The 17,094-nt window shown below is 54.9% G+C and overlaps 1 protein-coding gene across 6 annotated transcripts in view; it reads left to right on the top strand.

Moving 5' to 3' along the window:
* RGS3 (regulator of G protein signaling 3) overlaps positions 1-17,094 on the top strand; it is a 74,733-nt gene that overhangs the window by 50,719 nt on the left and 6,920 nt on the right. For all 6 annotated transcript variants that reach the window (XM_031556142.1, XM_031556141.1, XM_019621344.2 and 3 more), the window contains 2 exons: positions 3,702-3,824; positions 15,584-16,219. In XM_031556142.1, the coding sequence (XP_031412002.1) occupies positions 3,702-3,824; positions 15,584-16,219 (759 nt within the window). The remainder of the gene's footprint in view (positions 1-3,701; positions 3,825-15,583; positions 16,220-17,094) is intronic.

Below are 17,094 nucleotides of genomic sequence, written 5' to 3'. Positions count from 1 at the left end.
GTACTGTCTCTGAAGCTGATGGTTCTGAGCCTTCTTGCCTGAGGGAAAACAGCCTTTGCAGCATGGGAATCAGTAGACCTGTTCTCTGTTTGCCCAAGCAGTGTTTGCCCAGGGAGCTCTGTGGCTTGTGCCAGAGCTGGGGATTCCTGTGAAGGCTGTTTTCTTATGAACCCCTTCAGCCAGGTGTCACAGGTGTGTGCAGCTGACGTGGCAGCTTCACTGCTCCCTGCCCTTTTGTGTCTGTAGGACAGTGAGAAAACCATTTTGTAAGAGCCAACCTTTGATGTGGCAAGGAAGGATGGGATGCAACCATCCTTTACCTCCAGTTATAGAGTCTCCCCGGCCTGAAAATGAGCCACACAGCCACACTTCTCTGCAGGAATTACTCTGCTCCATGAATGGCAACTCTGTGTGCATCTGTTCAAGCACCCATGAGACTCCATCACCTTTTGGCCATCTCAGCTTTCCATAGGACCCATGCTGTTAGTGCCAGCGTCTGTGTTTTGGGCACCACTAGTGTGCCCAGCAGTCCAAAAAACACAGGAAGAGATGTGGTCCCCACGGCCCCCCCCAGCAAGGGAGCAAACTGAACTTTCTCATCAGACCAAGCTCTGCAGGGCATGAAGGCAGTGTTGTGCACAGGATATTCCCAGGGCTTGCTGTTTTACCAGTGGAAGGTTTTCTCTGCGATTTGAAAGCTATTGTAGTCTGGAGCCCATTTCCGAGGTACTTCCCCTTTGGGATCTCTGCTGGGTTTGGCCATGGACCAAGCTCTGAATGATGGAGCCAGGGGCCAGGCTGCAAGCCTTGCAGCACCTTGCTATAAACCCCACAGGGGAGCAGAGCTCATCTGTGCAGGGAAGCTCTGCAGGGTTGAACTCGGTGATCCTTGTGGCTCCCTTCCAACTCTGGGATATTCCCTAGGTCTATGATTCTATGAAACGTTCATCCAGGGACCTGGCTGTGCCAGCAGTCTGAGATGAGGCCAGCCCCTGTGCCAGGCTGGTTGCTGAGTTCAAGGATGGAAGGTGTCAGGCTGGAGCTGGTTCCTTCTTTTTATATCTTTGCTTTGCAGCCATGTATGGAGCCACACTTGCACACCTGGTTGTGCAATTGGTCCTGCACCAAGGGATGTGCTTGCAGCAGGGCATTTGGTGTGGAGGGTCTGGGAGCTGCTCTCCAGGAGGTCCTGAGCTGATTCATGGGCCACAGAGCCGATGTCCCCTCTTTGGCTGGTATCTGCCAGGCACCCAGGAGCTCTGCCTGCTGTCTCCCTGTGTGCACAGCCTGGGGAGTGCCCTATGGCAGAGAGCTTTTCACACCTTGGCAAGCAGGAATTGTCCTTTGGGCTCCACTGGCTGAAACAGGGCACAGTTATGGCTTGTGTTGGCTACTCTGAGTCCTCTTCTCTTGATGTTTGCCTCGTGCTCTCCTGCAGGGTCCACTAACCTCACTGAGCAGCACCTGCAATAACATGTTTTTCAAAATGCTGGGACGAATGCAGGCAGAAAGCCACTGGCAGCCACTTCATTTGCTCACTTTATCTGGTCACAAACATCCCATTCACGCCATCTGCATCCTCCTTTCCCAGCATCGTGAGATTAAACCCTATTTTCTCTTTGTAAATATTGGCAGGCAAAGTAGCAGCCTCCCTGAATGAAAACAGTAGTGGGGAGGTCGTTCCCAGTGCTCTTGAGAGCGGCTGCTCGTGCTGCAGCCCTGGTTGCCTGGCCTGGGCAGTGAGGTCCCTACAGCCCTCCTCGGGCTGCACTCAAAAGCTACCTTTTCTCCTAGCTGTTCTGCTGCTGTGCTGCTGAGCAGGGGGGGAGCAAAGAGGCACTTTGCCATCGGCTGCCAGTGGTGGCTGAGCATCGCTTTCTGCCAAATTCAATCAGAGAAATGGGGATGGTAATCAAATCAGCAAGGGGCTGCACAGCAGGGTAAGGTGAGCCACGCATCCATCATGAGCAAGGGGAGCTGAGATGCCCTTGGAATCACTTTAAGCCTTGTGCCCAGGGAATTGCAGGAGCTTAGTGGGGACTGGAGCGTGCGTTAGTTAAAGCACCGTTGTGCCACTGGGCTCTGCAGCTGGTTTTTAAGCTCTTCTGAGTCCTTCTCATCATTTGCTTCTGCCCCAGGTGCAGGGTGGGTAAGTGCTAGCCTGGGCTTCCTGTGTGTAGATGGGCACCTGTCCTTTCCCCTGAAAGCAGGAAAGATTAAATGCTTGTCTGGGATCAGATGGGTGTCACAGTGCTACAGCCTGGTGGTGGGATGGGGTGAAACCCAGACATCAGCTGTTCATATGAGTACTACTGTTCCAACAGAGCATCAGAGCAATTGGTGTTTGGGGGCACGGAGTCACACCACCTTGTGTCCTCTATCTGGTTTTGTGTATAGATCAGCCTGTGCATGCGTTTTCCATAATTAAGCCCATTTCTGCTCTAGGAATAGATGTGGTGAAGCACAGACACAAGAAAAACCAAAACTTCTTTCTTTAGAAGTCTCCTTGGAGGGGGAAGAGATCTGGGCTAGAGATCTGTTTCTCTAGAGCTGACATGGGAGGTTGGTTTGTTTACCTCTATGGCAGGAATTGTGGATTACACATGAATGAGTTTGCATCCAATGCAAACAGCTTTAAATGGTGTGACTAAACAGCATTTCCCCTTTCAGCTGTGTGTCTCTGGAGTCGCACAGTGCAAGTTCCTTAGTTCTGTCTGACCTTTCTGGGAAAAGCAGGCAAGTCAGAGAGCTGCCCCTCTGCAAGGAAATCCTAGGGGGAAATGAAAGACTTTTTTCATCCCATTTTAGTACAGAACATTTTTCTTTCTTTGCACTTCTGTCCCAAAGTTCCACTTTTTTTCACATCCGGCTACAGATGGAGGTAACCTGTTGGGCATTCCTGGCCCTTTTTAAAGCGAGTACTGCAAAATCCCTATAGGCATCAATTGCTGCTAAAACTTCATTTTTTGCAAGAGAGATGAGCAGCGGAAGAGCTTTTGTGAGGGAATTTGAGCAGACAGTTTTGTAAATGATTGGGATTTGGCCCAAAGAAGACGTGAGGAAGAAGAAGAGCAGTTCCCTGTCACAATAGGGCTCTGTAAGGCTGGGGCAGAAGGGCCCAGGAGCTCACACTGGGCTCACAGGGATGTGCTCCCAGGCTCCCATCCTTTCTCTCCATTCATTTCGTTCTTGCCACAGACTGCTCACAGGCAGCATGTCAGCAGTGCTGAGCATCCTCCTCCAAACTTCCCCTGGTGCCCTAATGGAGGAGACCCTTGTCCCTCCCAGCCCTGCCCAGCCCCAAGGTGTTGTTTCTTTGACTCGACTTCTTGCTAATGTTTGCATACAGCAAAGAGCTATTTCCCCCTCCTTCAAATGCAGCTGAATAAGCATGTTCACACGGTGGTGGCATAGGGTGCAGAACTGCCAGTGCTCTGCCTGCACCTTACTGCTCTGCTCCCACCTCTTACAGCCAAATCTGCACCCACCGCCTTCCCTGTCTGCCAGCAGCAGAAGCCCCTATGCAGCTGATTTCTCACCTGTTTTACTTCCTTGTGCCCAGAGCTCTGGGCACCATGAGCTCCCTCCTTACACCCTTGTTCATCTGACAGCGTGCTGGAAGTGAGGAGTTTGCAAACAAAGCCAGGGCCTGCGCCGTGCAGCTAATGACCTTCTCTCTGCCTGTGTTTCCTTTACGTCAGAAGTCGGAGTGCTTATTAAGTTTGGAGGCTTACTCCCAGGAGCAGAAGAAGAGGATCTGCTGGTGTCTGGCTGAGAACATCACCAAGCAGCAACATCCGGCATCGGCTCCCACAGAGAGCAAGGTAAGCAGCCTGTGCAGTGCAGCCCTGATGGAACCCCTGCTCAGGGCACTGCAAGGCTCTGAGTGCCCTGGGGCTGTGCTGTGCTCCAGTGATGCTCTGGGGATGGTTTTTGTGCCAGGTGAGGAGGGAGTTTGCATTTAAGCGCTGCTGCTGCGTCTGCAGCTTCCTGCCCAGCTTGGGGAAACAGTGATTGCTTTTGCATCCGCTGAGCTGAGTAGCACCGCCTGATTCTGATGCTTCCTAGCATCTGTATTTGGACAGCTGAGGCCGTGCAGCTCATCGTGTGGCCTTTTTGCAGAACTTGGCTGCAGGGCAGGACCTGGTGCTGAGGGGGCGGCTGAGGCTGTGATCTCTGGGTCCCAGTTGAAAGGCACTGGGGTTATGGGAGCAGCGGTGTGGAGATGTGTCCTTCTGTGCACTCGGATACGCAGTGATGCTCAGGCTCCCACAGCATGAGAAGGTCCTTTGAGTGCTGCTGTCCATAACCAGCATGGCCACACCGGTGCTTTCCCACACTGGAGAGCTTCAGCCTGGCCCAGGAGCGTGATCTCAGAAGGGCTGGCAGGAGAAATGTGTGCATGAAGTGGGTTTGAAGCACGTAGGGTGTGTCTGCGTGGTGAGAATGCAGTCAGCACCTCCGCTTGGTGCATGGCAGCACTGCCTGGAGGGGCTGCGTGGATCTGTTGGTGCTGGAGCCGTCTGGTCCCTGAGGGCTGGGACTGGACTAGTGGGGGGGGGCTGCTGTGCTGGGGTGAGAGGAACATGCTGTGCTGCGCATATAAAACGCTTTAAGTGATGCAACTGGGCATCCTGGGTGCAAAGCTCCCAGACACCTCCCTGTGCCCAGTGATGGAGCAGAGCCCATGCTGTGGGGCCGTTTGTTGCAGCCCATTGGGTGGTCTGGCTTTTGCTCTCGCTGCATGGCTGCCAGGCATAGAGGCAGAGCAATGCAGCTTTTGCCCTGCAGCATCCCACGCCAGGTCAGCGCTCGCAGCGTCTCTGCAGGAGGCAGAGCCTTTGGATTCCTCTTCCTGCCTGTTCAGCCCTACCAAAATAGCAACAGCGCAAAAAGCCTGAGAACCTGGTTAACAACTCAAGCTCCAGAAATGCAAGTAGCAGAGGGGCAGTGCAGCGACCAGGTTCTGCAACATCTCTTGCTGTCATGATGCTGTGACAGGGCTATGCCCTGGGCTGGCTGACATCCCATCTGGGCTGGGGATCCTCTGGGGCAAAGCTCTGCACGGCTGCCTTAATTGTGAGCGTTGCAAACAGGGAAGCTCAGCAGCTCTCCATCATGATATGGGTTCTGCTCTCCACCCCCACCCCAGGTTCTGTGTCTGGGGCAATGCGTGGGGCTGTCTGCTGATCTGGGCTCTCTGCTCAGTCTGCAGACCCTGTGGCTCAGAGCAAAGCTCTGGGGGTGCCCACTCCTCATGCTGTTGTGGGGCCACTGGACAGGTGAAAAAGTACCATCTGAAGGCTGTGCCCCTGTGGCAGAGAGGAAGATTTGGGGAACAGAGGAGAACAGGGTTTGGGGAACAGAGGCTAGGGTGAGCTCTCCAGTGTTGTGATAGGGATTTATTTACACTTGCAGAAGCTGATGGAAATCCTGTTCGTAGGATGTGGGGCTGGGAGGGGGAAAAGAAGCAGTGAGAGCTGCTGCCAGGTGCTTTGTTTTGCTCAGAGCTCAGCAAGGTATAAACCTTCCTGGCTGCATTTTTACAACAAACCTCATCCTGAAGTGCAGGAGGAAACAGCGCAGGGTCTGAGGGCAGCTCCTGAACAGCCAGGACAGACACACTGGAGTGGCGGATGCTGCTTGGAATGACACTACACTGGGATGGCAGTACAACAGGGTGTGTGTGCAGGGAGATCAGCCTCCTGAAAGGGAGGAACGATCCGGGAGCTTCCTCTCATTGCTTACAAGGCATTTATATTGGGGCTATTTAAGGAAAGCTGACAGTGTCTACCTTCTGCGAGCAGACAAATTAAGCTGGAAACAACAGCTTCTGCATGGCTGATTTCTCCAGATGGGAATCTGGTTTGTATGGCCTTCAGATTTGTGCCAGCATGGCAGGAGGCTGCTTGTCTAGGGACATGGCTTTGTTGGGCATCAGGAGCCCCGGGCTGATGTGGCCTTGGTACCAGGCGGAGATGTGTGGTGTGCCAGCTGTACACCAGAGCTGAGAAAACAAAGCAGCTCCTCCAGCCCCCCAGCTGGGCACAGCTCTCCCTTCTGCACAGCTATGCTGCCAGTGGCCCTGAGTCCTTTCCAAAACATATGCTTTGTGATGGAGCAGAGGTTCTGCAGTGGGATGGTCCTGTCTGGAGAGCAGGGACTGGATGGTCTGAGCACAGCTGTACATTGGTGACTTCTTGGAGCTGTGGGAATGAGGACAAGTTTAGGGCTTTGGAATGGCACTTCTTGGTTTACCAGGGCCCCAGAACTGTGCCCAAGTAGGTGGGATTTGCATGAGGGTCTTCCTGACTTAGGGACAGCCATCGTCACCCCCTTTGGGAGGTGAAGCTGTTGGGTGCTGGAGCCACCATGTGTGGTGCGTCTGATTCTGGGGGTGTAGGAAGAGAAACCAGTTGGGACAAATCAATCGTGGTCCCACCGTAGTCCTGATGAGCTTTTGCTGCCCGTGGGTGCAGCATCAGCCCTAGGGATAACCAGGACTGTTGGTGTGGTCCTGCTGGCTGGTCCCCTGGCGATGGGATATGGGTGGGAGCAGGGCTCTCTGGTGGCTTTTCTGCCATCCCTATAGGGCTTGGTGGAACTACTCTGAGCAGTGAGCCCATCCTGTGGCTGCAGCAGCTCACAGGAGTTGCGCTGTGGGTATTTTCTCCATCCACATCCCTGCCCCTCATCCTGGGGTCTGAGCCTGACTGAAGTGGCTGCTCCCTGCCTTTGCTTGCGCTGGGCAGGGATCTGTGGACCTGCTGTGTAACACATGCTGTTGGTGTGACCCCATTTGCTGACAAACATCCCCAGATGGGTCGGTGCAGAGCCTGGAGGTGGGCTGGGGCTGGTGAGGAGCCACAGCCACCACAATGTGATTATAGCAAAAGCAGCTTTATGCGTTAATTGAGTTAGCGACGCTGCCTCCTTGGGCCGAGTAACGACCATCTGCGCAGAGCACGGTGCTTTTTTTAACCCTACATTACTGCGCTGCTCCAGTTTCCACATTAGCACAGGGCAATCTGCAGTGCAAAGCGAGGTGGAGGCACCGGGGCTGGAGCTGCTCCAGCAGCTTTGGCTGTGGGGACAGAAGCAAACAGCGCAGTGCCGTGCAGATAACGAACCCGCTACGACCACCTGATTCTCACTGCTTGTTTCTTTGTGTCTTCCACACTCAGAACGGCTGATTACTCTTCCTTCTGACTCCGTGACCTGAGATTACCTCGGAGATGATGGCTGGCTGTGTCTGAAAGATGTAGATTGTCCTTAAGCTAAATAATTACGGACACTTGGTGGTGCGGACTTTGGGCCGTGGGAGCCCAGGATGGGTGCTCCCGGCGCTCCCTGAGGGAGCTGGTGGATCCTCGGCACTTTTCGGATCGCGGCCGCCTCTCTCTCCCCCGTGGCTGCTGATGCTGTGAGCAGGCGTGGACCGATCCCGAGCGGGCCCTGGGAACGAGGCGCCCGGCCCCTTCCTGGCCGCTGCTCCGATCAGGAAGGGCAGGGCTGATTCTCTCACAATTTACAGCGTACTTGACAAGTGCAAGTAAATGTGCTGTCAACAAAAGCAAACTGCGTGTAATCGAGAGATGATTGAAACCAGGGCTGGAGTGCTGTGGGGAGGGTTCTGCACCAGGACTGCCCCGGCGGATGCGCAGACAGGGAGCAGCCCCGTGCTTCCTCTCCATCTCCCTCCCCCAGGATGCCCTGTGCCCAGGCACCTGCCTTGCCGTGTGTCTGCATCCCTTGGCTGTGCCTGTCCCTGGCACCTTGTTCCCTTCAGCAGCAAGTTTCTCTTTGTTTCCAAAACCTTCCTTTGGAGGGGTTCCATGTGCGCCCATGGGCTGGTGATGGCCATGACAAGCACTTGGGTTGGCAACAGCTGGGCTGAGCTTGATATCATCGGTTGTGTGAGGGGAGGGGAGGATTCTGCACCTTTTCACTTTGCTTTTGCACTGGAGATCCATATCGTTACAGCACCCACAGGGCCAGCCTGCCTCCTGCCCCGTGCCCTCTCAGCGCCTTGCTCCTCTTGTCAGGCTGCTCATGAGGAGAAACAATTGAAGGCCACTCTGCCCCAATAAGGGTTAAAGCCTCATCTGGCAGAGCTTGTGAGCCAGGTTATGAAAGGAAAGCAAATAAATGCGGTGTTCCACACCAGCAAGCACAACCTGGCTCTCATCCTGGGCCGGAAAAACTCATTACTGGCGGCAGCCAAAGGCTGTGTTGGTAACACCGTGGATCTGAAAGGCTGTGGGAACAACCCTGTGGTGTGAGTCAGGATCCAGCCCACCTTCAACCACTTAATAGCTGGAGGAAACTGTCCTCAATCGAAATCCCTGTGCCATCAGAAGCCAGTGGGATCTCGCAGTGGTGACCTCAAAGCACACTGAGACACAGGGCTCACCCTTGGCACCAGGAGGACAACATGTTGACTTTAATTCAGCCAGAACAGGAATTAAATAGATGATAATGTGTGTGAATGAGGCTGTAACCATAGAAGAGTTAGATCTAGATTGATCCATCCAAGTGCTTAGTGCAGTCCTGTCTGCAGTCTGCTCTCCTGGGCTGCACTGGAAGAGCTTTCCTGCTGGGTTGATGGCACTCCTTCATGGGCACAAGCTCCAAATGCAGCCCTAGGTGCTCTGTGGGGGGCATGCTACAGCTCTCTGTGAAGCTTCAAAGCACTTCCAGACATCACTTTATGAATTTAGGGGCCCTTTTAATGCAGGGTCTTGGCCTGACCCAGAACTCCATGCCATGCAAGTGGACCTGGGTGCGTGCTGAGGGCTCCTGGGGTTCCATCACCCCACCATCCCCCCTTTCTTGCACAGCAGCTGGCTCCCAGCACAGCAGTGTGGTACAAAGCATGGATTTACTGGAGCAGGGCTGGGTGCTGGGTGCCAAGCTTCCCGGCTTCCCCCCCATCCCCAGGCACTGCCTCCTTTACTCTGCATCCACTGCTCAGTGTGCCACAGAGGCACAGTTTGGGCCACCAGCACAAGGCAGCTGCTCGTGGGCTCCTGAGGCACGTGTGTGCTGGCGGAGCAGATGGGCCAGCAGAGAGTCACGGCTCCAGCTTTATTTGTTCATTTGCTTAGCTGGACTCACAGCCATTAGGAGAGCAGACCTCTCCCCTCTGGCAAACACCAGCTCCTGTTTCTCTGGCACCTCCTGCACGCAGTGCCACATTCCCCAGGCAGGAGGACCTGGCAGCATAGTGGGGACTTGAGCAGTTGCCAGCACCTCCATCACAGCAGGGAGCGCTTTTAAACCCTGGCAGCTTGTTTCTTGTGAATCCCTGAAGGGCTGCTGAGAGCCAGCGTGCTGCAGGGAGCAGTGCCAGCAGCCCGGGGGGTGAGCATCGCTGAGATCATTTGCACGGGGTTGTCAAAGGCACAGACTAAGTGGTTGAAGCCAGAGCTGCTGTGATTTAATGCAGGCGCTGGAAGCACTTGGGCTGGCACCGTGAGCAGGGCTGTGGTGCTGCTCTCCTGCATCCACATGGCTCTCACTGCCCAAATGCGTATAAGGGAACGTTAGGGAGCAGGGACACAGCAGTGCCCCAGGAAAACGAGGTGGTCCTGAGGAGGGGGTGTCACCATTGCTTTTACAGTAGTTATTCGAACTGTGACATTTTTGCAAAGCTGAAGGATGCCTGAAGTACTGGGGAGTTCTGGGTGGTGATGCCCAGAGTGGTGTGGGAGCGGGATGCAGCTTAATCCTTCTCCCTGTGAGACTCTCAGCATCCTGCCCCTCCTGTAGCAGCAAGGCAAAGCTTGCTGACCTCAGTCAGTTGTGTTGGGCTTTGAAGCTACCGTGGGTGTCTTTGGCACCATTGGGATTCTTTTGGGCACAGCCTTGGTCACAGGCAGAGCTATTCAGCCAGATGCAGCAATGGTTTCCAGTGCCCAGCTCGTGGTCCTGTTGTGAGTGACACTGGGATGAGTCCTTCTCGACAGCTCTGCAATGACTGAGTCCATCCTGCTGCCACATCCCTCATCCTGCTCAGACAGTCCGTGCTCTGCCCCTGCTGATAAGAGCGAGGAGAGATTCCAGCCAGCACCACACAACACACCCTCAGCCTGCTGTCCCGAGAGAGGAAGGATGCTGAGGGCTGAGCCCCGGGGATGCAGGGACACATTGTGGCACACCGGGGGCTCAGCTGAGCTGGGCTGATGTCTCTGGGTGGCCACTGAGCTGCTCTCCTGGTGACACCTTTATCTGGATGCCAGCACACCTCCACACCATCCCCATTGGGCTGTGGGGCTCTGCTGGGGACACGCTGGGTTTGGGGTTGGCAGCAGTGATGGGGAGCTCCCTGTGCAAACTGTGACCATGGGGATCATATGGATAAGGGAAAGAATTGGGGTTTTGCTCAGGGTCAGGACAGGACTGTAAGTTGGATGCGACAGAGCCTGCTCAAGTCTATGTCCTGATTGTGCCCCTTTCTGATACCTGCTGCTCTGATGTCAATGATGGATCTTTCTTCCTTCCCCTTTCCCATCCCTTGGCTTTCTTACTGCCAGGGATATTTATGATCCAGACGTCATCTCACTGCCTTCCAGCCCTGGGTTCCCAATCAAGGAGGCTGCAGACCACGGCTGGTGCCTTGCTTGGGCACACCAGAGCTGTATCTCCAAATCCTGAGCTGGGGGAGCAGCCGGGCACACAGGCGTGGAGACCCCTGGGGCAGTGACACCCCTGAGCCCACAGGGGTGGGGATCCATCAGCGAGCGGTGCTGCAGTGCAGATGTGTGCATGGCACACTGCACTGCGAAGCATCTCCTGCTTCAGAGCTGCCCCTTCCCCTTAGGAAGTAGTTTGGAAAAAAACAACCTCCCACTTGAAGCGGAGTTTCATTAAGCAGCACCGAAATTGGTCTGAGGCTCAGCATTGCCCAGGGGCAGAGGAGGGCAGGAGAAGGGGAGCTTTGAAGCAGGTTTCAGGGTGATGCACGGCTCTCCCTCCGGGCGGAGCGGACGTCTGCTGGGATCAGCAGGTAACCAAGCCTCCAGGGACGGCTGGCAGAGCTGCAAATAGCACGGGGCACAAGGGAGCAGTGTCTGGGAGAGGCTGGGGCGGCTGCAGCCACTGCCTGACACAGACATTAATAACGGTGGAGGCAGAGCCAAGCGCTGCACCAGCATCCGCCGCGCTGAGCTGCAGGCACACGTCGGGGCCAGAGCTGGAGGGAGATGCTGCTCTGGCTGGGATGCAACTGAGCCCACATCTGGTACGTTTTGCTTGCAACATCTGCAGCCCACGGGCTGTGCCCTCTTCTAGGCAGGTCTGTGCCGTGCTGTAGGCAGCGCCAATGTCCTTTAAATCAAACGCGGCTGCTCTGCTCCCCTGGGCTGGGCTGGGCTGAGCCTCGCTGTCTCCTGGGGGTCCCGTGACTCCATCTGGCTTTGGGCTGCGCTGGGAAGGTTGGTAATGAGCAGCATGGGGGACCAGGGGATGTTTGCAGCATTAGGGACTTTCTGAGATTCTCTTGCAGATCAGGGCTGTACCACCAGCTCCACGTCGGCTGGCGGCAGCGCAATGTGCCCACCACGCACACTTTCAGGGATTTTGGAAACCCTCTGTGTTCTGGTGCTGGGCAGGAGAGAACAAATTCAGCCCCTGCTACTGAAAGCAGATCTGGGTGTGTGTTTGTGGGAAGGGAGGGGTGGGTTGGGGGCCAGGATGGCCAGGGCTGTTGGGCTCGGTGCTGCATCGGTGGCGAACCTACATTAACCAAAGCATGTGGCACGGGGAGGTTTTGTCCCACGCTGTTTGCTGACACCTTCAGCCGTCTGATCCCGAAACGTGGAGTGCAAGAACTTCCCAGCTGGGCTCCATCCCACACACAGCGACAGCGCTGGGCGATGCCCGGTCAGGTCCCATTTCCAGAGCCATCAATTGGTGATGGCAGTAATGGGATTAGCGCTGGCTGCTGCTGCCATGGGGTCATTTCCTCCCACGGAGCACAGCTCCTCCTTGCAGGGCTCCCAGGTGTTTCCAGCACAGGTTTTTGGGCAGTGTGAGCACTCACACCCCCATCGGTCTCACTGGAGCCATCCATCCATCCTCGCTGCTTTGCCACAGCGTGGGTCCTGCTGCTTGGGATTATACATCCCTGCTTGCTTTTGCTGTTACAGTAATTGCTCTGTATCAATTATTTATCGGCGCAGTAATGAAGCAGGGGATGGGTAGAACACTCTGCTGTGTGCAGGGCCTGGCAACGGGGCCAAGAGCAGTGCTGCAATGGGGGGGGATGCTCAGGAGCACTTTCAAAATGACCCATGAAAATTTTCTCAAGTTTCAGTAGTTCTGCTTTGAGTTTCTGGCTTCCTTTTGTTCCTCTCAGCCCCGTGCTGTGTGTAGGTGCTGCTTCCCACAGCGGTGTGTGGTCCATCTGTTATGATCACTTACTTATGCTTTTTGAGGTGTTCATCATTAATGGTTTTGGAAGCATTATGGGGGGCATAACAGTTTAAAGTTTCTAACGGAATGGATCTGGGCACAGTTCATCCTGTGCTAAAAACCCCTGAAAGCGTGGGGGTTTTTTTCTACCACTTTGGGAAGAACATATTTTGGAAACTTTGGTGTTTCCCTGTGTGATGGCTCACAGCAGGGGGGGCCCTAAGGCATGGGATTGAAACTGGATGACCCTTAAGGTCCCTTCCAACCCAAGCCATTGTAGTGTTCCATGGAGGTGCTTCACTCTCATTCCATCTGCCCCAAGGGAGGGATGTTCTGCTGCACAGGGAACATGCTACGTCCTCCCCAGAATCCCCCATGGGGACATGGACTCATTGCCATGGGGTTAAGCCCTTTTTAGGATGAGTGAGCTGGGGGCACCTCCGAACAAGAGTAGGCTTCATGTGAGAAGCAGTGACATAAGAGGAAGGCTTCATCCCACAGCTGTACTGTTCCCATGGCTGGTGAATTCCCAGCTGTGGGCCACCACAAAGGGCATGTTGTTTGCAGCAGTGCTGGAGAAGTTGAGGCTGTGCTTAAAATACATTTCTTGGTTGAAATGTGCTCTGCTGGTAACAGAGCAGCAGCAATCAGAACAAAACCTCATAAAATTACAGACCAAAGAGCAGAGGTTTGCCATAGTCCTTCCTCTTGGTTATGGAGGAACCTTTGTCCAAAACCTTTGTCTCAGTGAATGATAAGTTGCCCAAAGGCAGAGGGAGTCCAGGCAGTGGGTACAGGTGTGGGGTTGAAGATGCTGGAGTAGGCAGGGCAAAGTCTGGCATTTTCGAGGTGTGTTGAGGGTTGGTCAATGGGGAAAACACTAGGGACTCTGCTGATCTAAGAGCGAGCATCACTGTTCCCTAAAACAATCCCAGAAAGCTGTGCTGGGGCTTGGAGACAGCTCTTTCCTCTACTTTCTGTTCCACTTCTTGGGACATGCAGCTTTGGCAATGTAGTCTGAACAGAAACTGAAAGAGTGATGTGTGAGGTCCTCTGGGAGGAGGCAGGAAAGCTCCTCAGCAACTCTGCTCAGGACAGGGAGAGCCAGAAGTTGAGGATGAAAGAGCCAGATGTAGACCCAGACCCTGATGTTGATAGCAAGGTGATGAGATGTTGAGGGCAGTGAAGCCAAGCTGTTGAGGATAGGCAAGCAGATTTTGCCTATGGCTGGATCAGATGTCGGCTGCTAGCTCCAAAGCCACTGACGCTGGCCAAGGGAGAGGAACCCTTTACTGGGGGAGATCTTGGGGTGTTGTGGTGGTGTCCTTGAGCTGGAAGGACATGTATCCCTTTCACCTTCCTGCTGAGGCAGCATCAGCACTGTCTCCATTCGCTGTTTCCTCCTGTAGCCCCTTGGCCATGGTGATGGTGAGAAGGCAACTTGGCCACAGCCTTGTCTCTCTCCCCCACATGGGCTTTGCCCAGCATGGTGGCCCTTGGCTTTGTGCTGATGAAGTCCCCAGTCCCTCCGGCCTTGGTTGGGCTCATTGACTGACCATGACTGTGCTCCTGCCCTGCCCCTTTGCTGTCTTTTCCCACCACCAGGAGCTCAGCCATGGCCCTTTTTGCAATGACAGCATTTCACAGCGCCAGCAGCACTTCCAACCCAAGATTGAAGCCTTGGTGAGCCTCCTGCTCACATCTCCGTGCCACTGAAGAGCAGCAGATTCTCTGAATTAGTGCAGGAATTTAATTTCATCTCCAAATATCTCTCATTTTAAAGGAGCCTGTTCATTTCCTTCTGGAGCCTTATCTGATGTGGGCACCCAGCAACGTTCAGCAGAAGGGAGCTGTCAGGGATGGGGAGGAATTTGCAGGGTTGGACTGAGGGCTGCGTGGGTTTTTCCTCTAATTATTTCATGAAATAATGATGACAGTAATTGCAATACAAATAAGACATAAACAGCATCAGTAAAACATTCAATGCAAACAGCGTCCTCACACAGCATGTCTGGACACATTCCCTTTTGCAAGAAATAACTGTGGGGAGTGAAACAGCCTGAAGGATGGGGTGAAAGCAGCGTTCGCTTTGTGCCTCCCACCAAATCCAGCTGTTCTGGGGCAGTTCAGATTATGCTGAATCGCTGGCTGCTGCAGGGCAGGCTGTAAGGGGACAGAACCTGGTCCTCCCCATGGTCATAGATGTAAGAGGGGACCTTTTGGGATGACAAAAAGCACAAAGCATTGGCAGCCATGGGATGTGAATGTCCCTTCCCAGTGGGATGTGATGCTGGATGGGTTAATTCCCATCTCATTTTTGAATCAAGCCTGCATTATTCAAGAGTAGAGGCTTTGTTAACTCCAGCTTTCTGCTTTTCTTTAGGCTCTTGAAGATACTTGGCTTTTAAATGGGGATACAGCTGCTCTGGCTGGGGGGCTCATGACAAGTTCCCCCAGCTCATGAAAAATCCAGGCAGGTTTTTTCCCTTGGACTACCCCATGCTTTTCCCTTGGAAAGGGCAACACTCACTGGCAGAAGGCAGCCTCGAAAGCATAAAAATCTGAGCAGGGCGGGTAGGAGTGGCTGTGGTTTAGCAGGAGCACGGTGTGTGGTTGCGGGGAGCCCCACAGCAGTGGCTGTGGGCCAGGGGGGCTGAGCTGCTCAGCTTTGGACAATTGGATGATGTGCAGAGCCTGGCACTTCCCTCCTGCCCTTAAGAACGCAGGGCAGGAGGTGCTGGAGCTGCATTTTGGGTTTTCCCTTCCTCTGCTGCAGCCACCCAGGGGCTGATCCCCAGCAGGACAAGGGATCTGTCACGGTAAGGATGTTTCCAGCTCTGCCTCTGTGCTGGAGCCACCGGCCCCATTGCCCCCTATTTTCTACAAGCCCACTCACCCACGGTGCTGCAGGAAGGTGGCCCCATCCTGTTGCCACCCCAAAGCTATAGTGGGGGATGTGGTGCTCCGGGGACCAGGGCTGGGACTGGTGGCTGTGGGGCCCATGAGAACATGGGGGCAGTGCTGTCCCAACTGCTGGAGCCCTTTTAGTGCTGTAGGAACACCCCTGCCTTGTGCTGGGTGTTAGGAGTGGAGAGGCTGTACGGGGGGGCTGCCAGTCAGAGATTTGTGTGCTCCTGCCTTCATCTTCCTTTATCTTCTCCCGGGGCAGATGCAGGAGACGGACGCCGAGAAGCCGGGGCAGACGCAGTTGGAGGACAGGAGGGCGGCTGCAGGCGATGCTCCTCCGGCCACAGAGGTGCCGGCTCCATCCGAGGCTCCAGCAGCTGCCCAGGGGCCTCTCCTGGCCAAAAAGCAGCCGGCGGCCGCTGAGAAGGGTGAAGAGCAGCCCAGCTCTGTGCCGGCCTTCATCATCCCCGAGCTGCGCCTCGACAGCTCCTTCAGCGTGGTGGGCACAGCCGGTGGCACCGCGGATGGAGAGGATGAGGAGGATGAAGATGAGGATGACGAAGAAGAGGACGATGAGGATGAAGAGGATGACAGCGACGAGAACTACCTGGAGCGGAGCGAGGCAAAGCGCAGCAGCATGATTGAGACATCAGGCTGCCAGCCTGCATACACACTGAGCGTGCAGAACTCCCTGCGGCGCCGCACACACAGCGAGGGCAGCCTGCTGCAGGAGGCCAAGGGGCACTGCTTCACCTCCGACACCACGCTCAACTGCTCAGACAGCCAGGGCAGCACGGGGCGCTGGGCTCTGCCCTCCCCCAGGACTCTCAAGAAGGAGCTCACCAAGAATGGAGGCTCCATCCACCAGCTCAGCCTGCTCTTCTCGGGGCACAGGAAGGTATGTGGGTTGGTGCTGGCTCTGCAGCTTGGCCCTGGGATGGGTGATATCTCCAGCGTGGGGTCTCCCTGTGTGTGGCTCTGCTCTCCATGGCTCAGTGGCTCAGTTGGTGTTTGACAGGCAAGGAGCATAAGGGCAGGTAGCGAGAGGATGAGGGGAGATGGCTTAAAACTGGAAGACGGTAGACTTAGACTAGATGTTAGGAAGAAATTTTTACTGTGAGGGTGGTGAGACACTGGAACAGGTTGCCCAGAGAGGTTGTGAATGCTCCCATCTTGGAGGTGTTCAAGGCTGGATGGGGCTGTGAGCAACCTGGTCTAGAGGGAATTGTCCCTTCCTATAGCAGGTGGGTTAGAAATTGATGATCTTAAAGGTCCCTTCCATCCAAACCATTCTGTGATTCTATGGGTTTCTCATCCACAGCTTCAGGGAACACTTAGCACCCTGGGGAAGCCACCAGCTGCTGGGGCAGCATCTTCCATGGTGTCAGCAGATCCATGGGCTGTGAAGTTGCTGTCTGCTGAGATGCACAGAGGGAGAGGTGTTTGGATGTCCGAACTGCAGCTCACAGCGGCAGAGACAGGGAGGAGCTGGGCTCCAGGGAGCCTCCCCTGACTGGGCATCCCTGCTGTGCTCAGGGACACCAGCAGCTGAGTGCACTGCTTGGCCTCCTAGAGGGCTTTGGTCCTTGCAGAGAGCCCATCCTAAATAGGCTGAGGAGGAACTGCGGTGCATCAGACACTGGAGAGCAGTGCTGGCACACAGGAGCATGCAGCTCTGCATGGAATTGGCATCGCAAGTATTTATAGGAGTTGACTGCCATTGCACAGATGGTGTGTGAGATGTGCTGCTGCCCCATTCCTGCTGTGGGACTG

Source organism: Meleagris gallopavo, chromosome 19 (genome assembly GCF_000146605.3).
Source record: "Meleagris gallopavo isolate NT-WF06-2002-E0010 breed Aviagen turkey brand Nicholas breeding stock chromosome 19, Turkey_5.1, whole genome shotgun sequence".
NCBI classification, from domain to species: domain Eukaryota; kingdom Metazoa; phylum Chordata; class Aves; order Galliformes; family Phasianidae; genus Meleagris; species Meleagris gallopavo.
The sequence above is the reverse complement of the archived record's forward strand: the minus strand, read 5'-3'. Positions and strand labels throughout refer to the sequence as shown.